At 40.3% G+C, this 27,378-nt stretch overlaps 1 protein-coding gene across 1 annotated transcript; it reads right to left on the bottom strand.

Moving 5' to 3' along the window:
• Window positions 1-384: 384 nt before the first annotated feature.
• LOC137742397 (DUF21 domain-containing protein At1g55930, chloroplastic) lies at window positions 385-13,818 on the bottom strand. Its single transcript, XM_068482256.2, has 14 exons — window positions 12,837-13,818; window positions 12,117-12,214; window positions 11,920-12,013; window positions 11,390-11,467; window positions 11,133-11,236; window positions 4,466-4,547; window positions 4,053-4,192; window positions 3,898-3,976; window positions 3,724-3,787; window positions 2,986-3,077; window positions 2,821-2,886; window positions 2,348-2,464; window positions 1,194-1,364; window positions 385-955 (listed from the first exon to the last, which is right to left on the bottom strand). The coding sequence occupies exons 1-14, from the start codon at window positions 13,407-13,409 to the stop codon at window positions 716-718; spliced, it is 1,998 nt and encodes a 665-aa protein (XP_068338357.1). The 5' UTR covers window positions 13,410-13,818; the 3' UTR covers window positions 385-715.
• Window positions 13,819-27,378: the final 13,560 nt, after the last annotated feature.

The raw sequence follows: 27,378 nt of genomic DNA, 5'->3' as shown, positions 1-27,378 counted from the left end.
GGACGCAGTCGGTTAAGTCAGAACTAGGCCCAGCACATCAAATCTTTCGATGTGGGCCGAATCACAGTCCATAGATAGCACACAACTTGTGAATTGGATTATAACCCAGTGACCAGTGATGGCACGCAAAACCATCGACATATAGAAAGAGAGAAATCGAATCTTACATAATCTGCACTATATTTATCAAGGAAAAATATAACCTCTCTGTCAACCTATGAATTCAAAATGATAAATCCTGCCCATTTCAAGTTCAATAAGTTTAATAGCAAACTACAAACTGCAAACCGAAGCCCTTTTTTGGGCCGAAATGAAGGAAAGAAAAGATTATTGACCATACCTACAGACTACAGAGCAACATGAGAAGATAGTACAAATCGGAAATTTTGACAGTAGAGGGAGCTCAATGCAAATAACAAAATTGGAAGAACAATCCAGTGACCGTACAAATCATCTAGTTTGGTTTTGTTTTCTAAATTGATTGTTCCATCAACCTAGGTTATCTCCCTCAAAGATGGCTCTATGTACATCACGCACTTTTCTAGATATCAAATACCAGATATACATCAGGACAGGTTACTGTGAAATTTTCAAATCTTGGTACTCAAATCTTTGAATCTTTTTACGGTATTCCTTCCTGATTCTTCTTGTTATTTTGTTCTCAATTTTTACCTCTTGTATGATTCCGTCAAAAATGGAATCACACGAAATGCAACTAATGTCTACTGACATTATCAACAGTGTCTTCATGTTCATCAGATATGGTGTTCTGTGGTCTCTTCTGAAATGAATCTTCGTCGTAGTCTGTACCATCCGAGTCCCGATCACCATTCCACTTTCTTTTCATGATTTTGGGAACCAAGCGGGTCACCTCTTTGGTCTCCAATGTAGCAGGATCATTCTCTATCCTTTCAAATCGAACAGCACCAACCTTTCTGGCATTTCCTGCTAGTATCTGGCCCAAAAAAAAAAAAAAAACAATACTAACAAAGATATTACTCGGTCCAATTGCCAAAACTCATTTAATACTAGTTAATCCAAGGCAAACCCAATCTACCCCCACCACCACCATATATATGATTGACCAAATCATCCAAAAAATAATACGTGCAAGCATTAATATTGAGACCTAATTAAGCTAAAAGTAAGGAATTTTCAAAGAACTATATGCAGCAAAATATTAAACATCATACCTCTAGTTTAAAAATTTGGTGCTTTTCTTTTTTATCCTGGTTTTCAGACTTGCTCTCATCAATCTCCTCTTCATTTTCATTTTCAAGAACAACTTTGATGCTCTCACCCGTCCTTGGGATATATCCAAATGCCTCGCATATAAAACCTGATACTGTCTCATATTGATGACCCTGTAAACAGGTGAAAGTTAGATCAATGTACAAGAGAAATTGGAAAATATGTCTAACATCCAATGCACATCGCTGATACTTTTTAAAATTGTCTACATTGAAAAGGAAAACAGAACCATTTGGAAAATAATTATTTTAGCATAACTTTGTTCTTTGATAATCGATAATGAGTGGAAACTAATGAGCTTTTGTAAGGTATTAGAGTTCAGCTCTCAAATCACACTCATACGTATTAGGTGAGCACAAGAATGATCCAGGAATTTTTATTTGTTCAGTGTTTGAGTGTTAAGATGTCTGTAATTAAAGGGAGGACATATGCATACCCATAACGTGCACTCAAATTCAAAACAAGGAAAGACCATCTCTGTAAATTAACTGTGCATGAGAAGTGCTACTTCCAATGTGGACAGCTGTTCATCAGACGATTTTAAATGAAACTACAATATGAAACAGAGCCAGTTTCTTGGTAATAGTCGTTTCTCATGCATGAGTTCAACGGTATCCGTTGTGCTATCCATGTGCCGGTGCAAATTTTGCTTCCTAGACGTAAAGTATGGAAGGCTAGGCATTAGTTCACAACGAGCCCTTGGTTTTGTGGAACCAGAGAGCCTTTGATGGCTCAAACATTCAGTCTAGTACAGGACTGGTGGACTGAGTAGGAGCCTAACTCCTTAATTTCCGTTTCTTATTTTATTTTATTTCACTAAATTCTTAATTCCCCTTGCGTGTATGTGGGTTGGACACTAGGGTTGTGGCCCTTGAGACCTAGGTGCTTTTAAATATATTTTTACGCATCAGAAAAATAGAACTACATCATATGGTCTTAGTTGTATTACATTGCAATAATGAACAAGCAATTATGCAGAAAAGACAAGAAAGACCTAATGCTCAAAGACAAAAGATCGGGGAGGATGGGTATGGTATGATCACTTAATATATAAATTTCAAGAGCAACATTTAGAATTCAAAACTTTCAAAGATACCTCTGGCATCTTGACATTTAGATCTTCAGAGAGCTGGTCAATAGATGTGTTTGCATCTACATCGAATATCCCCTCTGCACGCATCACAACGTAGCCAGTTTTTTTCTGAATCTCCTCCTGTTTCAGCATCAATAATTTCAGTCAGATGTTATCATCAATAATTATTTTATTTTATTTCTTGAGAAAGACGTTATCATCATATTGAGAAGCATAGTTTTGTGTGTTCATGGTTAAACAAAAGTTGTGCCCATTCCCTGTATGTGTAAAGCTACATATCTCAAGCATAAAAAAAATTTGGGACAAGGAAATTTTCTTTCCGTTGCTTGACTTTTATTTGATTTTGTAGCTTTTTAATGTGATAGATTTCGACTGATACTACTTGTGCAAATGGATGTGCCCCCATAGTGCTTTTGCTACATTACATATTACAAAAAAATTGGTCAAGGAGCACAAACAGTGGTAGTGAGAATTACTTTTGAATCATTTTCATCAAATATTTCACCAACAATTTCCTCAACCACATCTTCCAGGGTTACTATCTGTTTCATCACAAAACAAGTTAGAAAGATGCTGCGCAACTTGGTGAATTTTTAACAGAAACATTGAACATTAAATTCAATGATGAATGAAGAACACACCCCCACAGTTCCACCATATTCGTTAAGAACCACGGCCATGTGAACCTTTCGAATGCGGAACTCCCTAAGAAGATTCCAAACAGACATTGAATCTGCAATAAGGACCATTAAAATTAAGGACCATACTCCATAGTGAGACCAAAAGTAAGAGAAATTTCAAACCAGATGGCAAACACGTTCCAGACAACTTTGACCATGAACAGCCCATAATTTCTTAAAGAGCTATCCCAACTTGATACTATGCACGATAACACAATTAGATTTTTAAAGCTAATATTGTTAAAGCTTTACAAGTGAATTGACCTAGTATCATGTAGTGACATTAGTTCAGAGTCCTGAACCCATAGATTTCCTTCAATGATTCCTACTTGAGATAGAGAACATGAAACTCAATGTAGGATGCACCCGATCGGTCGGGTGGGCACCAAGGGATTTAAGCCTTATAACATCCCCAAAGACTTCTCTAGAATGAGGCCTACGTACCAAAACAGGCAAAGGTTATAGGCATTGCCAAAAAAAACTAACCAACCACCACCCCAGGATTTGAATTACCTTGGTGCCAATTTATTTTCAGAAACGGTTTTAATTACAAGTTTAAAAAAATAAAAATAAAAAAAATACAAAAAGGAATTTCATCTGTAATAAATACAAAAGAAAACTAAGAGACTGCAATGTACAATGAATATTTAAGCTAGAACAGATGAGATTAATAGAACTTGGCATAACACAAATGATTACCAGGCACAAAGTAAGCAGGTTTTTGAGCCATATCCCCCACAGTAGTACTTTCTAGTAGCTCACCCTTCAAAATCAAACAAATTTACAGTTCTGCACTATGAGATCGCTTATTCAATTAATAAATAAAGAATAAGGATTTCATAGAGGGACAAAAACGAGTACAAACTGTCTCACCTTCTGAACATAATCCAGTAGATCCATTGCATATGCTATTCCTACTATATTGTCAACACGCTGCTCAAATACAGGTACCCTAGAAGAATGTTCAAGATATTATCACCAGAAGGCATGAAAAAACTATTCGGTGTAGCACTAAAATTTTGGATTACCTTGAATATTGATGAGTTACCCACAGGTCATGAAAATCAACTAGTGTTGCACTGGCATCGATGGCAACTACGTCTACGAGAGGTGTCATCACCTCCCTAACATGAGTATCTTTGATCTCCAACACATTTTCGATCATATCCTGGAAAAGGAGTTATTTTCCCATAAAAAAGTGCATCTCAGATAATGACCGTATATCAGAAAGCTTGACAACTAATAAACTTAAATCCCTAACACATCCCACAATCTCTCTTCTCTCCAGATACAAAAGGTCCTCGACGTGTCAAGGAGTATAACATTTCTATTTATTATAACTATTCAAAAACAAAGTATTTGTTTTTCATCTTGCAACAAGTAATCAAAACCAAAAGATATTTTCAACAAAAGTAAAAAATAAAAAGCCCTGTTCCAATACCTGTTCTTCCTCCTCTATTGCCCCACTTAACTCTGCCCCCCGCAGCATCAGTTTTAACTCCTCTTCAGTAACATACGGTTCGCTGATAAAAAGAAAAATCGTGTAAATTAAGGGCATAATTTCCTAAGTAAACAACATTAATAGATACGACTAGAATATTCCACAGATGTAATTCTTTATTATCCATAAAGTGAAGGTATATGCGTAAAAAATAAAAAAATTAAGGTACACCAGAAAATATAGTCAGGTTAAACAAAAGAAGATATCCTCAATAATATTCTAGAATGGTAGATGTTCCGCTTGCTGTCAACAAACAAATGAGATAAGAATCCTAATATATTGTTAAACTTAGTGCGTCTAACCCACAACTAATTGGCTACATGGAGACCCTGGATCATATAATTTGTAATAATGCAAGGCTGATAATTTTCGATATGGGATACTATATTATCAACATACCCCCTTCACATGTAGTAAGACTGACCCAAACACGTGGATTAATTATGTTGGGTGATATGGAGCATTTGTAGTCGTTGGGGTTGGCATGTGAATATTGAAGAAGCTATGATAAAGTCCATTGGTTTAAAATTCTCCCATAAACATAAGCTGTTAGGAGCTGTTGAATACTGAAGATGCTTCCTTTTTTCTTTTCTTTTTATTTCTTGAGAAGCTTAACTTAAGCCATATGGCACATCAGCTGAATACGTACTGCTCTTGGGTAGAGATTTCCAACGCACACCTAACAGAACAAAGCGTACGCCACATTCTAATAGGGAGAAAAAAAATTGCGAACTAGAAAGTGGCCTCGAGTTTGTCTCTGTTAGTTTTTGGCTCGTCAGTTTGTGTCCTTTTCTGTTTAGGATTGTTTTAGGGAAAGGGTGCACCAATTCTTCTCCTAAAAGGGCTAGGAAAGAATCTTAGTTTCCTTATTCAATGTAGATTAGAAATCCTAGAAGTCTATTTGGAATTGGAAAGGAAGTCTAAATTCCTATTCCACTTAGAATAGGAATTATAATCCTGTAAAGGACATGTAAGCCAACCCTATATCTATAAATAGGGTGCGGCAAGGCTGATTTTCAGCAGAGAGAAAACAGCCAAACAGCAGAGAGGTTTGAGATTAGTTCTAGGGTTTGCATAAGTTCTGTAATCTCTATTATTAATCAAAGAAGCGGTGATTTCTCTACCTAGGGAAATCACAACTGGACGTAGGCATAAGTTCTGCCGAACTAGTATAATTCTTGTGTGTTTCTAAGTTTTCTATATTTGCTAGTTTAGTCTATTGTCGTTGGGTACATCAAAGAACAAGGTCCAGTGAAAGGGGTTTTTTCTACAATTGGTATCAAGAGCTAGGATCAAGGTGTTCTACGATGTTAAAAGGGAAGATGAACGCGGATCAAGGACCTGCGTTAAAACCCTTTGACGGCAAGGATGACTTCACGGACTGGCAAAGGATGATGAAGAACGTACTGATACAGCAGGATTTGGATGATGCACTTGATGGTAAGAAGCCGGAAAGCATGACAGAAGCAGCATGGAATAAGGTTCTCAAGAAGGCCAAGAGTTCCATCGAGATCCATCTCACAAGATCAGTTCGGTCACACATCACCGAAAAGATGTCTGCCCAGGAAGCATGGGAAAAATTGGAGAATGTTTATATGGGAAAAACCGTGTCCAATAAACTTTTTCTAAAGGATGAACTATTCGGGCTTCGACTAGAAGAAGGAGGTGATATTGAAGATCACGTATGCAGGTTCCAGAATTGCATAGCTAATCTTCAGAAAGTCGAAGAGACTTACAAAGATGATGATATGGCTATCATCCTGCTAAGGTCTCTACCTTCGTCTTTCAAGCACTTTCGAACAACTCTAATGTTTGGAAAAGAGTCCTTGAAGCTTGAAGACGTAATTCAAGCTCTTCAGTCATATGCTAAACTAGATGATATAACTGAAAGCTCTCAAGGCCTTTATGCCAAAGGCAAGGAGAGGGGGCGGGAAAAGACAAGAGAAGAGAAAACTGGCAACAGAGGTAGGTCAAAATCCAAGAAGAAAAAGGAAAAGAAGGAAGGTTGCTTCGAATGTGGTTCAGCCGATCATTGGAAGAGGAACTGCAAGATTTGGAAAGAAAAGAAAGCCAAGATGGAAGGAAGCTCAGGTTCCGCTAGTGCAGTCACCGAACATGAGAGTGACGGGGAACTTCTTTCGGTAACATCGGGCTCCAAGGCTTTCAATTGGATTTTGGATACTGGATGCACGTTTCATATGTGTGCAGTAAAAGAATGGTTCGATACTTTCAAAGAAGTCAGCAGCGGGGAAGTCTTAATGGGGGATGATTCTTCATGTCCTGTAAGAGGAATCGGCACTGTTCGAATCAGAATGTTCGATGGGATGATACGAGCTTTAGGGAACGTCAGGTATGTCCCTAGACTAAGAAAGAATTTGATTTCCTTGGGTACTTTAGATGAGGCCGGTTATGGGTACAAGTCTAAAAAAGGAAGACTCAGGGTAACCAAAGGATCGCTAGTGGTAATGCGGGGTGACCTACAACCCAATAAGTTGTACAAGTTAATTGGGACCACTATAGTCGGGGGAGCAGCTGTTTCTGTAAATCAAAGTATAGAAGACAAGACTGAACTATGGCATCATAGGCTCGGGCACATAAGCCAGAAGGGATTGCAAGAATTACACAAGCAAGGCCTGTTGGAAGGCGTGTCAGCTTGCAAACTGGACTTTTGTGAATACTGTGTTCTTGGGAAGCAAAGAAAGGTATCATTCGCAAGTAGCAGTGCAGATAGCCGAAGTAAGGAGCAACTCAGCTATATTCACTCAGATGTTTGGGGTCCTGCTCCAACTAAATCAAATGGTGGAGCCAGGTATTTTGTTACTTTCATGGATGATTTTTCTAGGAAGGTTTGGATTTATTTCATGAAGCAGAAATCCGAGGTTTTTGCAAAGTTCAAGGAATGGAAAACAGAAACCGAGAATCAAACTGGAAGAAAGATCAAGTATCTGAGAAGTGACAATGGAGGTGAATATACAAGTATTGAGTTCACCGATTACTGCAAGCAGGAAGGCATCATAAGGCACTTCACAGTAAAGAAGAATCCCCAACAAAATGGAGCTGCTGAGAGGATGAACCGAACTCTCATGGAGAGAGAAAGGAGCATGCGATTTCATGCAGGATTGCCTGATAGTTTTTGGGCAGAGGCTGTTAATCATGCAAGTTATTTGACTAACAGATCACCATCTACAGTTCTCGGTTTTAAGAGTGCAGAAGAGGTATGGTCTGAGAAGCCGGTGGATTATTCCAAGCTCAGGGTGTTCGGCTGTAGTGCTTATGCACATATTCCAAGTGATGAAAGGTCCAAGCTCAAACCGAAGTCTATACATTGCATATTCCTAGGTTTTGAGAAAGGAGTGAAGGGTTTCAAGCTTTGGGATTTCAACAACAGGAAAAAGGTTGTCAGTCGAGATGTTGTCTTTGATGAGACAACCATGCCTCTGAATAAAGTCAAGAGCAGTAGGGAGAAGAAGGATGATGCTGGAATTGAAGCAACAAAGATTCCGTTAATCAGTTCAGAGGAAGAAGAAGCTCAGGTGGAGCAAATTGAGTAAGAGGCCGAATCTGATGGTTTTGAGGAAGAAGAAGAGCATCAGCATCATTCACCAGTTAGGAATCAGGTGGAGCAAGAAACAGGACAGATTGAAGGTACTCCAATCCGCCAGATACCCCAAAGGAGTCAAACTCCACCTAACAATCCACCTGCATTCCAAAGATGCATAGCACTGGACAAACCTAAGCGGAACAAGAAGAAACTTGACAGGTTGGGGTTTGACCAAAACGAAGTTAATTATGCTCTTAACATTAGTCAAGGAGATCCAACTACTTATCGAGAAGCTATAGCAAGTGATGAGCGAGATAGTTGGATAAGTGCTATGACAGAGGAAATGGAGTCTCTTTACAAGAACTCTGTTTGGGAGTTGGTTCCTAAACCCAAAGACAGAAAGCTAGTTGGATGCAAGTGGGTATTTAGGAAAAAGGAAGGACTACATGAACAAGATGCCGTGACATTCAAAGCAAGGATCGTGGCTAAGGGGTACTCACAAAAGGAAGGGGTGGATTATGATGAGATCTTTTCACCTGTAGTCAAGCATACTTCTATCCGATTGCTTTTAGCAATGGCAGCTCAGCATGACATGGAGATTGAGCAGATGGATGTGAAGACAGTGTTTCTTCATGGGGATTTAGAGGAGACGATATTCATGGCTCAACCAGAAGGGTTTGTTGAATATGGGAAAGAAAACCTAGTATGTCAGCTAAGGAAGTCCCTGTATGGCCTGAAACAGTCTCCAAGACAGTGGTACAAGAGGTTTGATTCATTCATGCTGAAAATTAATTTTAGAAGGTGTTTGTATGACTGTTGTGTGTACTATCATGTGTTCCAAGATGGGATGATCATATTGCTATTGCTATATGTGGATGACATGTTAATTGCTTGTCAAGACAAGTCTAGAATTCAAGACTTGAAAAGGATGTTGAGCGAGGAGTTCGACATGAAGGATCTAGGTGCCGCACAGAAGATCCTTGGCATGGAAATTCAGAGAGATAGGACCGCTGGAAGGATTTGGATATCACAAGCCAAGTATATTCAGAAGGTTCTTGAGAAGTTCAACATGCAAGAAGCAAAGGTAGTTTCGACTCCTTTGGCAGCTCACTTCAGGTTAAGTGGACAACAGTGTCCTACGTCCGAGGAAGAGCAACAAGAAATGAAGAAGGTGCCTTATGCTAATGCCGTGGGCTGCCTCATGTATGCAATGGTATGCACACGTCCTGACATAGCTTAAGCAATCAGTGTTGTTTCCAGATACATGGCAAATCCAGGAAAGCAACATTGGGATGCAGTCAAGTGGATTTTGCGTTATTTGAAGGGTTCTTGGCGACAAAGGATTATGTTTGAGAAGCAAAAGGAAAATGCAGGGGTGTTAGGATATGTGGATGCCGATTATGCAGGGGACTTGGACAAGAGAAGGTCAACTTCTGGTTATGTGTTTACATGCGCAGGAGGACCAATCAGTTGGAGGGCACTACTGCAACCAATTACAGCTTTATCGACCACAGAGGCAGAGTATATTGCATTGGCCGAAGCTGGAAAGGAAGCAATTTGGCTTAGTGGCTTGGTAAGTCAAATGGGAATCACTCAAGATTGTGTGAAGCTTAAGTGTGATAGTCAAAGTGCCATTCACTTGGCAAAGAATCAGGTTTTTTCTGGAAGATCAAAGCACATTGAAGCAAGATATCACAGAATCAGAGATTGGGTGGAGTCTAAGGAAATTTGGATTGAAAAGGTTCATACGGATGACAATGCCGCAGATTTCCTTACAAAGATAGTGCCGGCCAAGAAGTTCAAGCATTGTTTGAACTTGATCAATCTCGTTGATTGATTAAAGTGGAGCACCTCCTCACCTGAGGTGCAATGAGGCAAGAAGGAGGTTGCCAAGGTGAAGACTCTTGAAGTTTTTCCAGAGCTACTTCAAGAAGGTTCAAAGATACTCTGGGGTGCAAACGATCAAGACTTGGTTTGACTCACCAAGGTGGAGATTGTTAGTTTTTGGCTCGTCAGTTTGTGTCCTTTTCTGTTTAGGATTGTTTTAGGGAAAGGGTGCACCAATTCTTCTCCTAAAAGGGCTAGGAAAGAATCTTAGTTTCCTTATTCAATGTAGATTAGAAATCCTAGAAGTCTATTTGGAATTGGAAAGGAAGTCTAAATTCCTATTCCACTTAGAATAGGAATTATAATCTGTAAAGGACATGTAAGCCAACCCTATATCTATAAATAGGGTGCGGCAAGGCTGATTTTCAGCAGAGAGAAAACAGCCAAACAGCAGAGAGGTTTGAGATTAGTTCTAGGGTTTGCATAAGTTCTGTAATCCCTATTATTAATCAAAGAAGCGGTGATTTCTCTACCTAGGGAAATCACAACTGGACGTAGGCATAAGTTCTGCCGAACCAGTATAATTCTTGTGTGTTTCTAAGTTTTCTATATTTGCTAGTTTAGTCTATTGTCGTTGGGTACATCAAAGAGCAAGGTCCAGTGAAAGGGGTTTTTTCTACAGTCTCTAGCCACCTAACCAATGTGTTTAAAAACTCAATTATACATCATATTATGATATGATGTATAAGAGATAACATGAACAGAAATAGAGAAATCATATTATTGAATGGTCATAATAAATTTATACTATCAAATTTATGAAATATAGTATTTATGTGACTAGTCTTCCTATGCCACTCTCCTTAACTTTATAGAAATGTCTACAGCTTGTCTTTTAACTGAGAAGACTAGTCAGGACACTTAGGAGAGGGAAAAAATGAGAGTAAAGGAGTTAGTAAAGGAAGAGGCTTTTCAGTTGATGTTGGAGAGAGATAAAACATGCACAATTTACAGGCAGATAACTGACGTCCCCACTAACTATTTATAAATACAATCAGCAACAAATGTTTTGATTAACACTTAAAGATACTTCCAACCTACCCATAATCTGACTTTGTCATCTTTCCTACTCCTTTGGCAAACAATTTCTTTAAATTACTGTATGTACTATTATGTCTATAAGCCATGACAAAATGAAAATCAGGGAGAATTCAAACTTGGGTTATCAAAAAAGCAAACCTTCTTCCTTTTAACCCAAGTATTTTTAGCATCCCCATCGATAGATATGTAACAATTCTCCCCACTGGATATAGTACCAATGAAAGCCACGCCACTGGCCTAACCTAGGGGCATCACACCCAACATTCAAAAGAAGTAGGAGTAACATCAGTTAAAGCAAAACCATCAAGCAACTCAAAGTTTAAAGCAAAAGACAAAGATGTATAACTAGTGGTCATCGGCAGTTTTAGCTGAAGTTAGAGAGATTTCTAACATACCACAAACCTTGCAACCTCTGTGGGATTGTGAACAGCAACACTTTTCGGAGTTATTTCGGTGAGAAGCAAAATAGCAACCTTGCATTATCAACAAAAACAAACAGCATTTATTATCAAATCCACTAGTACATTGTTTCCTTATATTATTTGTGTATATGCAGCCTCTAGCCTTTTATAAGAAGTTAGGAAACAAGAAAACACAACACTTCTTTTAAACTTTACTTCTAAAAAAAGCTTTTTTCAGCAAAAGTCAGCATCTATGTAGAAGACATATCATTCTCTTTAATAAAATAATTAGAGACTCTCTCTCTCTCTCTCTCTCTCAACACAACACTTCTTTTAAACTTTACTTCTAAAAATAGCTTTTTTCAGCAAAAGTCAGCGTCTATGTAGTAGACATATCATTCTCTTTAACAAAACAAAATAATTAGACTCTCTCTCTCTCTCTCTCTCTCTCTCTCTCTCTCTCTCTCTCTCTCTCTCTCATGTCTATGTTTATAAATTGATCAAGAAAGGAAAATGAGACATACAGTCATTATGCCCGTTGCTGCAGTGACACCAGCTTCACCAAATATTGCTGTTGCAGCATCTGTAACTAAAGCAGTTGCTCCAATATTGACAACACTGAGTAAATAAGTAAATTCTACAATAAGAAAGAAATGTTCAACTTCACGATAAAAATAAATAAATAAAAATTGATGCCAGCAAGAAACAAGAAGGAAAGTACGTTGTGCCAATAAGTATGGTTGTCAAGAACCGCGTAACATCGTTGCGAAGCAATTTGAAGACGCCATTTTCAGACTCTTTCTCAGCCAACTCACGAATCTGACACATTATTAATATCAGTTAACTAATGTTATTTTAAGATCCTAGTGTGTCAGATCATTCACCTTCATTCATTATTCTAATAGGAAGATCATTCGCTGGAACACAGGTACAAGTATTTCAAACTCACAAATATATCAGCACAAAAGGACCAAAAAAGAACACCACCGTAATATATTGAGCTTCTTAATGCCATTGAAAAGAATTGTCTTGTTAAGAATGAAGCTAACCACAGATAATGCTAACTCTCATATATGAAATCAAGTTATTATTGACTAATTGCAAAGTTTAGGCAAAGATCATTTGCAGTATTAGTTCAAAGGTACAAAATGCACTCTAGGGAGGACAGAGCCTAACTCTATTACGTCATATGACCAGGATATCAAACCAGAAATGGAAACTAGCGAAAACATACAACTGAACGATAAACTTTAGTCATAGACTAACAATACACTCTTCTACAATGTTCATTCGTATTACCTACCAGGATACAAAGTAACATTACAAAATGAAGTCAAAAGGGTACAGTGTCCAGTTGGGTACAAGTTCAGCATCCAAACAAATAAACAATCCTTGACAATACCGCTGATATAAGCATTCACGTAACATAACAAGTTCATACCTTCCAGGGCCAGAGGGTCGTAATTGAAGTCTCCGCCATTGAGAAAAACGCCGAGAGACCCAAAAGCGCCGCCAAAATCAAACCCTGCTCTTTGAACACCTGCAGTACCTGCAAGGTCTTGGGCCAGGCATTCCTGAGCAACAATATGCTCTGCCCAACAACCCCATAACCTGCATCGACCACACCCTCCACAGCAAAAGCTTTCCTACAGCCATAAATCAAAACCCCACCAACCACAGCTGCCAAAACTACACCACACTTCACCAATTCCTTAACAAAATCAAATTTCGAACCCAAAACAGCATTCGTACCACCCACACTCTCCCTATCTTCACCTAAAGCTTTCAACGGAGCTCTATTAACAAGTAAGCCAACTCCTTCAAACCTTGGAGCTAAGAACCTCTTCACACCGCTACTACCGATACAATTCGGCCCGAATCGAAACGGGTACCGATTATTTTGCAGCAAAACCTTTACCGGAAACTTTGTTTTCTGATTGCAACACAAGAGACTCCATGATTTCGACCCGGAAACGAACATATTCGGAGCCAGGACACAAGACTCGAGCGCCATTTCAATAAATTACAATAAAAGAACAGAATATGAACAAAACCCAGAACGAAAAATGAAGTAATTGAGAATAAAACAGCAAATAATCGAATAAATTTATTGTCAAAGTTCTGAAATTGGGGAAATTTTGAAATTTATTGTATAGGGGTTTTTCTAATTTTCATGTGTTTGGGATATGGGATACTGGATGGGACAAAATTGGGGGTGTTTGAGTGGGGGATACGGAGAGGATATTACTTATTAGTCGGATTGTTCAGCGACATGTTTGGGTAAATGCGAAGTGGTTACTTACTGGAGAGCTGAAGAAATTGGAATCGAAGGGTGGTTTAGATTGACCATTACGAGGACAGGGCATTTGTCCCCTTTGGATTCGCATTGCTTACTAAGCTATGCAATTTGGATATTGTGCGACAGACATCCAGCCGTTAGATTGTTTGCTATCATCTTTTCCTTCTGCTGTTTTCTTTACCAATGTTCCTGTTCTTTTCCTTTCTAATTTTCTTTTTCTTTTTTTAAGAACGAGTATTTATCATTAATAGTCAATATTTAATATCTTAATTCATCAATGTCATTTTTGTATTAAAAAAAAATTAATATAAAAGAAAGCTCACGCGAATAAACTTAAATATCCTCAAAATTCAAAACTCATTTACATAGAAAAGGGGAGGTCAATGGAATTCTGATGGGAGTTGTGAGTAAGCCACTCAACCGCTCCAAACTTTGAGTTGTTCTTACTCTGAGAAGAATAGAATTGCACCTCCTATCCCGTCCGTTGTCCTTATGGCTCCATCCACATTTAGTTTCACCCACCCTTCATTAGGAGGCAACCACCGTGATTGTGGAGTTTTACTCACTCCACTTGTTCTTCATTAGAAATCATGCATCCAACTAAAAGTGTGGCGAAATAAAACCCTAGGATATGCTCTAAAACCTTCCCATACCAAAGGTTGAGTCTATTTAACTGGGTTTTTTGTTATTTTAAAGATGTTATAAAAAGTGACATTTAAAAAATTAGGTGTTAAATTTTGGTCATTGTTGATGAAAACTCTTATGGAAATTATCGAATCCTAAAATGATACGTATAAAAAATGGAAGCAATTACGGTATGAAAATTAGTGAATTACTTAACCAAATGCAATAACGGCCACTGTAACATCCCGTCCCAAATTTCATTTTAACGTACATTGAAATTACAATTTTACCCCTTAGTTCGTTTTTAACACATTAGTATTGTGTTGTGTGGGTTGTGGGACCACACACACTCATACATTTTCTTTTCTCCCGGGATTCCCTCCCTCATTCCCTCACTCTGTCTTTCTCTCTCTCTCTCTCTTCCTCCCCGAGTTCATCTTCTTCTTCTTCATTCAACATACGGACTACACACAAACATATTCAAACCTTCACCAATCAAGAAACCAATTACACCATTGGACTCGTGAGGTTGTGAGGAGCACAACCATACCAATTCCAGGTAAGAATTCGAACGTTTTCACGTCGTTTCAACAATGGCCGATTTGAAACACTGTTCATGCAAACCTAAACTAGTGTGTTTTTGGAATTTCTAAGCTTGTAGATGTGTTTGTGAGGTCCCAAGGAGCCTCGGAGTGGTTCGTTGGGTGAATTTGGACGTCGGGATCGTCCTGTGCAAAGTTGGCCGAGTTTTGACCTTGAAGACAGGTGAGATTCCTTAATTTTTAGGCCTTAAAACTAGTCTAACGTTGTTCTACTAGTCCTAAGCTTCATTTTGGCGTTTGAATCGTGAAAAATGGTTGAAAAACGAAGGAGAAAACTAAGTTTGAATTTTTCCCAGTTTTCCGGCGCCATCGCCGGCGCCGGAGACTCGCCGGAGAAGAAAGGGGAATATTCCGTTAAGTCTAACGGAATATTCCTAACGGCATTGGACGGCGTCAGTTAAGTCTAACGGAATATTCCGTCAGTTTAACGGAATATTCCTGATGGCGTCAGTTGACGCCGTCAGTGTGCAGTGCACGTGGCCGCGCGTGGGAGGCGCGTAGGTCCGTGCCTATTCAGGCGCGTGGGGGCGCGTGCGTGGTCCAAAAATTATTTTAAAAATATGGGTGTGATCCTGAGGTTGTGTAGATCACGTTGGTATATTCATTTGTCCAAATTGAGCAATGTATGAGAAGTTATTACGAGAAGTTGCTTAGGCGCTTTTAAATTAACGTTTTCGTAACTTTGTCGCGTATAGGTGATTCGTACTCCGAGGACAAGCGTACACACTCGAGGCAGGGGGCTACGACCCTTCTAATTATCAGTGAGTGGGCTTTTGTTTTCCGTATATACCTATATACATATTAATTCCCAGAAATAGATTAAAAAGAGTATTTGTTTTATGCCATGCATCATATGAATGACGTTTACGCATCATCACATGCATTGGTAGTGGCATACATTTATATATGTGTATTGGTGCTGTGGACGCACAGGTAAGTGCCAGGTAAGCGGTATTCATGTTGTTATGTAATAGTAGTTTGAAATGCTTAGAGAGCTCATAATCTGCACCCCCGGTGTTAGTGCTCCCGCCCAGAGAGGGGCATAGTCCTTCACGTGATGTTCACCCGCACCACACGCTCGCCTTGGATCCAAGTTAGGTGCAAGCCTTGTCGTGCAGACCACATTAGGTGGTTCCGACTCGTAGGTGACCCGCGATTATTCGCACAGTCTTCACGTGATCGTAGCACTAGAGCGTATATATTACACCCAGTCCTGTCGTACAAACCACGTTAGGTGGCTCCGACTCGTGTGCAGATTCAGATGTTGAGTTGAGATTGGAGCTCTATATGCAGCGGTACATGTCACGTTAGGTGACTCCCGGCTGCCAGATTATATGTTATTGATGTGAATTACGCTTGAGCATTTATATTTGATTATGAGATTCTGTTGTGGCATATTCTCGAGCATAAATGGCATATTGTGAGCATGAATGGCATATGGTGAAGCATGATTGGCATACCTATATATACGTATATATGTTCATTTTCTGGGAAGTATACAGGTTTTACGGCGAGGGGTTAGAATGTATTTTGCTAAAGAATTTTCAAAGAACTTTGTTTTTGCCCACTCACGCTTTTGTTTTTGCGCCCCTCCAGGTTCTAGTGGTTTCGCAAGTTCGGTGGTTTATCCCAGAGGGCGTCCCGGCATTTCTGACAGACATTCACCATTGTAGGGTCACCTTCGGGTGTACATTTGTCGTATCTTTTCCTTTTGGACTGTTGTAGACTTGCTCTGATTTGTGTCTCACATACACTAGTACTTTGTATGCTATTAGGTTTTTAATTATTAGTACTTTTATATTATTATCTTCATAGCTTCCGCACGCGCACATGGCTACGTCACCTTCGTGTGACGGCCAGCACGCCCTGATCTCGGTCGGGGTGTGTCAGCTTGGTATCAGAGCCTAGTTTTGGCAGTCTTGTGTCCTTGTGAGTATTCTAATAGTTGGTGTCTTCTGTCATAATCATGCCGCCTCGTCGGGAACCACGTCGCTCAGATGAGTCTAGTTTCCCCAATCTTACTCAGTTGGGGGAAGTGATTGCTACAGCCCTTCAAACAGTGATGCGCCCTCCCCAGAGGACTCCTCTGGAGACTATGTATAACCTGAAGTTGGAAAAGTTTAAAGGTAATGAGGGTCACGAAGGCGCAGAACGTTGGTTGGAACACATAGAGAAGACTTTCCGTGTGTTACATAACCAGGGGAACCTTCCGATGGAAAGGTGGGTTGAGACAACCTCTTGGTTTCTGGAGATGGAGTCTGCAGCTTGGTGGGAGCAAGAACTTCGTAGGTTGACTCCAGCTCAGAGGACCGATTGGAATGTTTTCAAGGACGTGTTTCAGAGGAGATTTGTACCCCCTGAGTATATTGACCGTAAGAAACAGGAATTCACTGAGTTGAGACAGCGAAAGATGACGGCTAACGAGTATTATCGTAAGTTCACTGATTTGTCTCGTTACTATCCTGATGTCGCTGGTAATCCGGCGGAAATGCTTCGTCGTTTTCGCTTGGGCACTAGGAAAAGATGGCGTTCTATGGCCACTACTACTCACTGTGAGTCCTACCAGGAGTTCTATGAGATATTATTGAGGATAGAGGACTCAGAGAATATGTCGAGTGACAGTGATGAAAAGAAAGATGACAAAGGGAAAAGTCAAGTGTCGCTTGGGCCTCGCCAAACTCAGAACTTTAAAAGGGGTGGTGCCAGTTCGAGTTCGTCTAGTGGTGGTTTCAGTGCCTCTGGACAAGGACGTGGAGGTAGGTTTTATGGAGGTGCTCGAGGCCAGAGACAAGGTGATGGTGGTCGAAACCGAGTTCCATTTTGTCGTAGATGTAATAACCGACATTTCGGCGAATGCAGGCGTGGCAGCGGTGTTTGTTTCACGTGTGGACAGGCGGGACATATAGCGGTGAATTGTCCCCAGGGTTAGCAGCAGAAGCCGCAGCAGACCTTTATGCCGCCACCTGCACCGATTCGGCAAATCCAAGGTCCGAGTAATTATGGTCAAGCAGGTAGAGGTGGTGCCTATCACTATCAGGGTGATGTTGTTCCCTATGCTCCGGGACCGTATCAGTACCCCCAGGACCCGTATTCACAAGGTGGTTATCCCCCGTATCCCAGCAACTACATGCCGTATCCTCCAGCTCCAACGGGTGGTTCTCAATGGTACCAAGGAGGACAGTATCAGCAGGCTGAGAATGCTACTAGTAGTGCAGGGTCTTCGAGACAGATGGGTCAGCCCAGTCAGGGGCGTGGAGCTCAAGGTCGCGGTGTTCAAGCGAGCAGAGGTCGTGGCGGACGACAGCAGGGCCAGGGGCGTATTCACAATATTTCCCTGCAGGATGCGCAGAACAACCCGGACTTGATAATGGGTACGTTAAACATTCTTGGTTATTTTGCTAGAGTCTTAATTGATTGTGGAGCTACACATTCCGTTATTTCTCATACATTTGCTCAAGTAACGCAACCTCGCCCCACACCTCTAGGGTACGATTTAGAGTTCGCTATGCCTAGAGGAGAGAGATGTGTTGTAGATTGTATGTACCCAGGATGTCCAGTGATAGTAGAGGGTGTTGTTATGCCCGCTGATCTTATCCCGTTAGATATTGTTGATTTTGATGTGATTTTGGGCACAGACTGGTTGCACTTCTATCGTGCCAACATTGATTGTTACGGGAAAGTAGTTACGTTTCACCGTCCTGGATTACCTGAGGTTACTTTTGTGGGTGAGCAGAGTGGGGTAAGACATGGTGTTATTTCGGCTTTGCGAGCGAAGAAGTTGTTGACTAAAGGTTGTCAGGGGTATCTAGCTCATGTGGTGCTAGAGGAGACCGTTCCTAGCAGAATTGAGGATGTGAGAGTGGTTAGACATTTCCCTGATGTTTTTCCTGAGGATTTACCTGGTTTACCCCCAGATCGAGATGTGGAGTTCAATGTTGAGTTGCTTCCAGGTACTAATCCTATTTCTTTAACTCCTTATCGTATGGCTCCTGCTGAGTTAAGGGAATTGAAAGTGCAGTTACAGGAATTAGTGGATAAGGGATTCATTCAACCTAGTACTTCACCTTGGGGCGCTCCAGTGTTGTTTGTGAAAAAGAAAGATGGGACTTTGAGGTTGTGTATCGACTACAGGCAATTGAATCGGGTGACGATTAAAAACCGTTATCCATTACCTCGTATCGACGATTTGTTTGATCAGCTGAGAGGTGCTTGTGTATTCTCTAAGATAGACTTGAGGTCTGGGTACTATCAGCTGAAGATTAGTAGGGATGATGTTCCTAAGATGGCGTTCAGGACTCGTTACGGTCATTACGAGTTTCTGGTTATGCCATTTGGGTTGACGAATGCACCAGCAGCTTTTATGGATTTAATGAACCGGGTATTTCAGCCTTACTTGGATAGATTTGTTATTGTCTTCATTGACGATATTCTGGTGTATTCTAAGTCCAAAGCGGAGCATGTTAGACATCTTACTTTGGTGTTGAAGAGGTTAAGAGAACACCAATTGTATGCTAAGTTTAGCAAGTGCCAGTTCTGGTTAGATCAAGTCGCATTTTTGGGGCACATCATTTCTGCTCAAGGTATTCTGGTTGATCCTCAGAAGGTTGCAGCTGTGGAGAGTTGGGAGCAACCACGAACCGTCACTGAGGTGAGAAGTTTCATCGGTTTGGCGAGATATTATCGGAGATTCGTTAAGGATTTTTCGGTAATTGCCTTGCCACTGATGAGGTTAACAAGGAAAGACGTTAAGTTTGAGTGGAATGATAAGTGTGAGCAGAGTTTCCAGCAATTGAAGCATTGTCTCACTCATGCACCTGTTTTGACACTCCCGGACGATAGCGGTGATTTCGAGGTTTATAGCGATGCTTCCTTGAATGGTCTGGGATGTGTATTGATGCAGCATGGTAGGGTGATTGCTTATGCTTCGCGGCAGTTGAAAACCCATGAGATGAATTACCCTACACATGATTTGGAGTTGGCTGCTATCATCTTTGCGTTAAAGTTGTGGAAACATTATCTTTACGGAGAGAAGTGTAGGATCTTCACAGATCACAAAAGTCTTCAGTATCTCTTCACCCAGAAGGAACTTAATCTTCGTCAACGGAGGTGGTTGGAGTTGCTCAGCGATTACGATTGCACGATTGATTATCACCCTGGTCGTGCGAACGTAGTGGCCGATGCACTTAGCAGGAAGTCACAAGGCCGTATCAATGCGTTGTACGCTAGTCGTATTCCTCTTTTGGTGGACTTGCGTGCTACGGGAGTAAGGTTAGAAGCAGAAGATCGAGAAGTGGCGTTACTTGCTAATTTTCAAGTTAGGCCAATCTTGGTTGATCGGGTGCTTGAAGCTCAAGTAGCTGATGAACAGATTCAAGAACTAATTCGAGCTCGAGATCAAGGAAGGAGGCGAGATCTCAGAGTTCGTGATTCTGATGGCATGTTGATGTTAGAGGGTAGAATGTTCGTGCCTAGTAATGTGGATTTGAAGAAGGAAATTCTAGATGAAGCACATATCTCGGCTTATGCCATGCACCCAGGAGCAACTAAAATGTATCATACCATTCGACCATTTTACTATTGGCCGGGTATAAAAAGGGAGATAGCTGAGTATGTGAGCAGTTGCGCTGTTTGTCAGCAGGTTAAAGTAGAAAGAAAGAAGCCGTTTGGATTGTTGCAGCCGCTTCCCGTTCCAGAGTGGAAATGGGAAAATATCACTATGGATTTTGTGTACAAGTTGCCGCGTACACATAATGGCTTTGATGGCATTTGGGTGATCGTTGATCGGCTCACTAAGTCGGCACATTTCATTCCAGTGAGAGAGAAGTACTCTTTGAGCCGGTTAGCGGAATTGTTTATCTCAAAGGTTGTGAAGTACCATGGTGTCCCTGTAAGTATTGTCTCAGATCGTGATCCACGATTCACATCGAAGTTTTGGGTAGCTTTTCAGGAAGCTTTGGGTACGAGACTACTTTACAGTACGGCATATCATCCACAGACGGACGGACAGTCTGAGAGAACTATTTAGACCTTGGAAGATATGCTGCGAGCATCGGTGTTACAGTTCAGTGATGCTTGGCACCAACGGTTAGATTTGATGGAATTTGCTTACAACAACAGTTTCCATTCGAGCATTGGCATGGCGTCATTTGAAGCCTTGTATGGTAGATCTTGTCGCACTCCATTGTGTTGGTCCGAGGTTGGAGAAAGAGTCTTCGTGGGTCCGGAGATTGTCGAGGAGACTACTCAAAATGTTCAGGTAATTAGGTCTAACCTGAAAGCAGCTCAGGACAGGCAGAAAAGTTTAGCAGATCGACATGCTACGGACAGAACGTATGAGATCGGAGATTGGGTATTTCTAAAGCTTTCACCGTGGAGAGGTGTTGTGCGGTTTGGAAAGAAGGGGAAGTTGAGTCCCAGGTACATCGGACCGTACATAGTCACAGAAAGAGTTGGTGAAGTAGCTTACAGGTTGGAGTTGCCTCCGGAGTTGGCTAAAGTGCATAACGTTTTTCACGTGTCTATGCTTCGTCATTATGTTGCTGATCCGTTGCATGTGTTACCTCCTCAACCGTTAGAGATAAATCCAGATTTGACGTACGACGAGGAACCGTTAACGATCTTGGATTGGAAAGAAAAGGTTCTGAGGAACAAAACGGTGAATTTGGTGAAAGTCTTGTGGAGGAATCACTCGGTTGAAGAAGCGACATGGGAGACAGAAAATAGGATGAGAGATTTGTATCCTAGATTGTTCTTTGACCAGTAGGGGTGTATTTAGTTATTTTGAATTTCGGGACGAAATTCTATTAAGGAGGGTAGGTTGTAACATCCCGTCCCAAATTTCATTTTAACGTACATTGAAATTACAATTTTACCCCTTAGTTCGTTTTTAACACATTAGTATTGTGTTGTGTGGGTTGTGGGACCACACACACTCATACATTTTCTTTTCTCCCGGGATTCCCTCCCTCATTCCCTCACTCTGTCTTTCTCTCTCTCTCTCTTCCTCCCCGAGTTCATCTTCTTCTTCTTCATTCAACATACGAACTACACACAAACATATTCAAACCTTCACCAATCAAGAAACCAATTACACCATTGGACTCGTGAGGTTGTGAGGAGCACAACCATACCAATTCCAGGTAAAAATTCGAACGTTTTCACGTCGTTTCAACAATGGCCGATTTGAAACACTGTTCATGCAAACCTAAACTAGTGTGTTTTTGGAATTTCTAAGCTTGTAGATGTGTTTGTGAGGTCCCAAGGAGCCTCGGAGTGGTTCGTTGGGTGAATTTGGACGTCGGGATCGTCCTGTGCAAAGTTGGCCGAGTTTTGACCTTGAAGACAGGTGAGATTCCTTAATTTTTAGGCCTTAAAACTAGTCTAACGTTGTTCTACTAGTCCTAAGCTTCATTTTGGCATTTGAATCGTGAAAAATGGTTGAAAAACGAAGGAGAAAACTAAGTTTGAATTTTTCCCAGTTTTCCGGCGCCGTCGCCGGCGCCGGAGACTCGCCGGAGAAGAAAGGGGAATATTCCGTTAAGTCTAACAGAATATTCCTAACGACATTGGACGGCGTCAGTTAAGTCTAACGGAATATTCCGTCAGTTTAACGGAATATTCCTGACGGCGTCAGTTGACGCCGTCAGTGTGCAGTGCACGTGGCCGCGCGTGGGAGACGCGTAGGTCCGTGCCTATTCAGGCGCGTGGGGGCGCGTGCGTGGTCCAAAAATTATTTTAAAAATATGGGTGTGATCCTGAGGTTGTGTAGATCACGTTGGTATATTCATTTGTCCAAATTGAGCAATGTATGAGAAGTTATTACGAGAAGTTGCTTAGGTGCTTTTAAATTAACGTTTTCGTAACTTTGTCGCGTATAGGTGATTCATACTCCGAGGACGAGCGTACACACTCGAGGCAGGGGGGCTACGACCCTTCTAATTATCAGTGAGTGGGCTCTTGTTTTCCGTATATACCTATATACATATTAATTCCCAGAAATAGATTAAAAAGAGTATTTGTTTTATGCCATGCATCATATGAATGACGTTTACGCATCATCACATGCATTGGTAGTGGCATACATTTATATATGTGTATTGGTGCTGTGGACGCACAGGTAAGTGCCAGGTAAGCGGTATTCATGTTGTTATGTAATAGTAGTTTGAAATGCTTAGAGAGCTCATAATCTGCACCCCCGGTGTTAGTGCTCCCGCCCAGAGAGGGGCATAGTCCTTCACGTGATGTTCACCCGCACCACACGCTCGCCTTGGATCCAAGTTAGGTGCAAGCCTTGTCGTGCAGACCACATTAGGTGGTTCCGACTCGTAGGTGACCCGCGATTATTCGCACAGTCTTCACGTGATCGTAGCACTAGAGCGTATATATTACACCCAGTCCTGTCGTACAAACCACGTTAGGTGGCTCCGACTCGTGTGCAGATTCAGATGTTGAGTTGAGATTGGAGCTCTATATGCAGCGGTACATGTCACGTTAGGTGACTCCCGGCTGCCAGATTATATGTTATTGATGTGAATTACGCTTGAGCATTTATATTTGATTATGAGATTCTGTTGTGGCATATTCTCGAGCATAAATGGCATATTGTGAGCATGAATGGCATATGGTGAAGCATGATTGGCATACCTATATATACGTATATATGTTCATTTTCTGGGAAGTATACAGGTTTTACGGCGAGGGGTTAGAATGTATTTTGCTAAAGAATTTTCAAAGAACTTTGTTTTTGCCCACTAACGCTTTTGTTTTTGCGCCCCTCCAGGTTCTAGTGGTTTAGCAAGTTCGGTGGTTTATCCCAGAGGGCGTCCCGGCATTTCTGACAGACATTCACCATTGTAGGGTCACCTTCGGGTGTACATTTGTCGTATCTTTTCCTTTTGGACTGTTGTAGACTTACTCTGATTTGTGTCTCACATACACTAGTACTTTGTATGCTATTAGGTTTTTAATTATTAGTACTTTTATATTATTATCTTCATAGCTTCCGCACGCGCACATGGCTACATCACCTTCGTGTGACGGCCAGCACGCCCTGATCTCGGTCGGGGTGTGTCAGCCACGATAATTACTAAGTTTGTAAAATCATAGTCTTTTTTTTATTAAAGAGGACAAATATTAAATAGAGTGACCACTTCATGATTAATACACTCAACAAATAAATGTGGAATCTAATTTAGAATATGTCAAATATTGAGTAAAATGTTCTTGATTTTCCAAAGAATTATACTTAATGCAATTTGTTACAAACTCGTTTTGAAAATTATTCTATTTTAATTCTTGAAGGTGGGAAATGACCAAAATGCTTTTGAAAAGTGAAAATGTTGACTTTGGTTGACCTTTTGGGCTGTGACGCCTATGATGTATCCTTTTAGCATATTCTTGTAGTCCTTGATGGCACGTCTCTCTCCCTTGTTTTCCCAAGCAACCACAAGGTAACATAACCTTTGTTCTTTAGTGAAGTAGTTCACCCAACCACCGCCATTGTACTCTCCCATACCCACAAACCCAACAATAGTAACTGTTCCTCAAGATTCAAACTCGAGACATTGATTCAACTAGCTCTAACATGGAGCAACTTTCCCAATGCCTTTCTTGCCAACTCCAGCCAAGGTAAGGCCTCTAACTATCACCATTAGATTTCTCTCATCGAGTAGATGAAGCATGATGTATTGCATAAGTGATTTGGTTGGAAAAATGCAAATCAACGAGGGAAAAATTTCTCAATTTTCCGTGAGAAAACCGAAGGTCGACGATGTGACAGCCAGAATCACCATGTGTTTGTTGCTACCACTGTGTTAGTATTGATACCTGGAGTCGGAATATGTCATAGGATCAGACATCGAAGCAACAATGGTGGCGCGGCAAGCAGAAACGTGAATCCAGCCAAAATCTCCAATTTTCGACGAGTTGCAGCGGCACCTTTAATCGGGTCAACCCGATCTGAACCTCAGTCCAAATCCGCCAACCTGACAATTCGAATCTGACAACCCGATCGACTTGACTACCCGTTCCTAACCAATTCGACCCAACCCATTTTCGACTCTAGGTCAAAATATTCTTTGAAATAGGTCCAATTTTATAGACTACCTTTTAAAATAGGTCCAATTTTTAGTGACTTTTGATTTTTGAAATAGGTCCAATTTTTAATTATTTTGTACCCACATAAAAAAAACCCCAATATTCTAAGGTATATTCATTCACAAGCTTTTCTTTAATACAAAAAGAATATTTCGTTTGGTCACAGAATATTCTTTTTCGATGACGAAATATTCCAATTTTTGCGATCGCCTCAACCACCAGCGCGTAGAAGCCCGTGACAGCACGTGCCGATGCGTGAAGATGTGTGCCGCCGCATGCCAACCTCCTATCAGCGCATGGAGCGGTATGGCAACGCATGATAGCTTATGATGGCGTATGGCGGTAGAGGTATGTTTTCAGACACCGAATTTGGTATTTCAAGCTCTATATTTCAATACTCTACGAAATATTCAATTACATTGCTAAGTAAAGGTTGTTTTCAAGGTTGTTTTCACTTTGGGAACGTTATCCCGTGGATTACAATGAGTGTACGGCAAGGCGACTATGATCATACGGTGTGTGAGTGGGCTTTTCCTTCCAAATTATATCATATTATATGTTTTCGAAATTGATTTGATGATGCTTTTATATCATGCTTCACTTTGCTTTTACTTATAAATTATGCAAATGCTTTATGTGTTGACGATGATGTGATTTATGAGCATTGTGAACTTTTCCTTGAAATTTTTTATCATTGTGCTTCATCTCTAGTAATTGAAATGCTTGATGCGTTATTATGATTTTGTGACATTTGTGATTTGAGATATTATCATGGCATGATTACTTATGATGTATCCATTCATCATATATGCTTACATAGTGTCTATAGTACTGTTCGGGGTTAGAACCATCTTTACGTGTATGTTTATATGCACTATTATGTTCACATTAGATCCACTTTAGGTGCCAGTTTGTACTAGTTTGCATTAGGCAATTTGGACTCGTATGGGATGTGTTTATCGCCACCTTCATGTGTATGTAGTACTAGAATGTAAACTTTATACACCCAATCTATTTCATGTCAGAATATCTATGAATAAGCACATATGTCTGCATTATCAGATGAGCATATCATATTTGTTTTATTAATGACTTGTGATATACCTCATCAGTGTAAGGATTATTCTTAACAATCATGTAATTAACATCTTCGTATGTGTTACAGTTGTTTACTTTCATTGTAGATATTTAGATTCTCTAATATCAATTTGGTATCTCTGGTTTCCATTACATGGTCTCGAATTTGGCTACCTCATCCTAAAATGTTATTTCCATACAAGAGAAGATAGTGACCAAAATCAACTTAAACACAATTAATTTTAAAATAGTTTTTAGTGATTTATGGAGAGGTGTTTCTTCTCATAAGTGATTTTGGGGCCTTCAACTCTCCCATATTTACCTAGCAAGCTCTTTTCATTTCACTAGGGTAACCAAAGTCAGTTTTATTTTATTTTTTTTTATATGCAACTACAATCTACTTTAGGGGGATATGGTTTAATTCATAAAATAAATAAATAAAATAAAAATAAAAAAACTAGTCATAATAGTTAGGTAGCAAACTCTCAATTTTTAAGAGTCGAACTTGAGAAATTTCACTTAAAAGTAGGGATGTGAATGATAGACAATGTGCCAGTTTACCCCAAAATTGTGACCAAACAAATTACAATGTGACTATTTAGTTCGGTTGGTTTGGGCCTAAACATAATCATTTTTTTCTGTTGCATTTTTCGACTATGTTAGTGCGATCACAATGAAAAAAACAATTTTAGGATGGCTTCATTTCCTAGTACATCAAACCATTCTAAAATTCAACATGTCATCAAACTTCAAAGAAAAATTAAGATATTTACAACTAAAAGGACTCCAATGTTCAATCAATATCAAATTCAACATCTTTATAGTAACTAGCTAAGAAGAGGACTGCACATGTAAATACATAATACGTTGTTGTTAATTGATGGTGGAAAATGTTTGTGGTCGGAAAAAAAATTGGAAAGGGAAGAAGAAGATGCATAGGCATTTGCTTTTTTTTTTTTTTTTTTTTCAATGTTTAATTTGATTATTTATTTATTTATAATGGCTTTTATTTTTTAACACCTTTTCAGCCCATTGGCACTGAAAGATCATACGTGCTGAAGTTTCAGGGTGCATTCTGCATATGGGGCACAAGGGATTGGGGCTTCGCTTCCTACGAAATAAGCAGTCCAGGGTGGGGACTGGGGAGTGCACCTGAGATCAATCGCCATAAAAAGAGCTTGATTTTAGGGAATGTTCCAGCCCCAAATCGTATGCCATATGTCTGGATTAAGATTGGGAGACGAGCATGGCTTGTTGGAGCTAGCCTTGGACAAAGCTTTGCGAGG

The sequence above is a fragment of the Pyrus communis genome, chromosome 11, assembly GCF_041283825.1.
Source record: "Pyrus communis isolate YQ-2024b chromosome 11, ASM4128382v1, whole genome shotgun sequence".
Classification (NCBI taxonomy): Eukaryota; Viridiplantae; Streptophyta; class Magnoliopsida; order Rosales; family Rosaceae; genus Pyrus; species Pyrus communis.
Note: the sequence above shows the minus strand (reverse complement) of the source record. Positions and strands in the feature narration are given on the sequence as shown.

Bases quoted from the DNA above. Each gene is read 5' to 3' on its own strand.
- LOC137742397 (XM_068482256.2), bottom strand. From the start codon at position 13,409: ATGGCGCTCGAGTCTTGTGTCCTGGCTCCGAATATGTTCGTTTCCGGG. The intron at 12,014-12,116 runs GTACTTTCCTTC...TTATTTACTCAG, and splicing joins ACCATACTTATTGGCACAAC to TGTTGTCAATATTGGAGCAA. The intron at 956-1,193 runs GTATGATGTTTA...TTTTTGGGCCAG, and splicing joins ACCAAATTTTTAAACTAGAG to ATACTAGCAGGAAATGCCAG.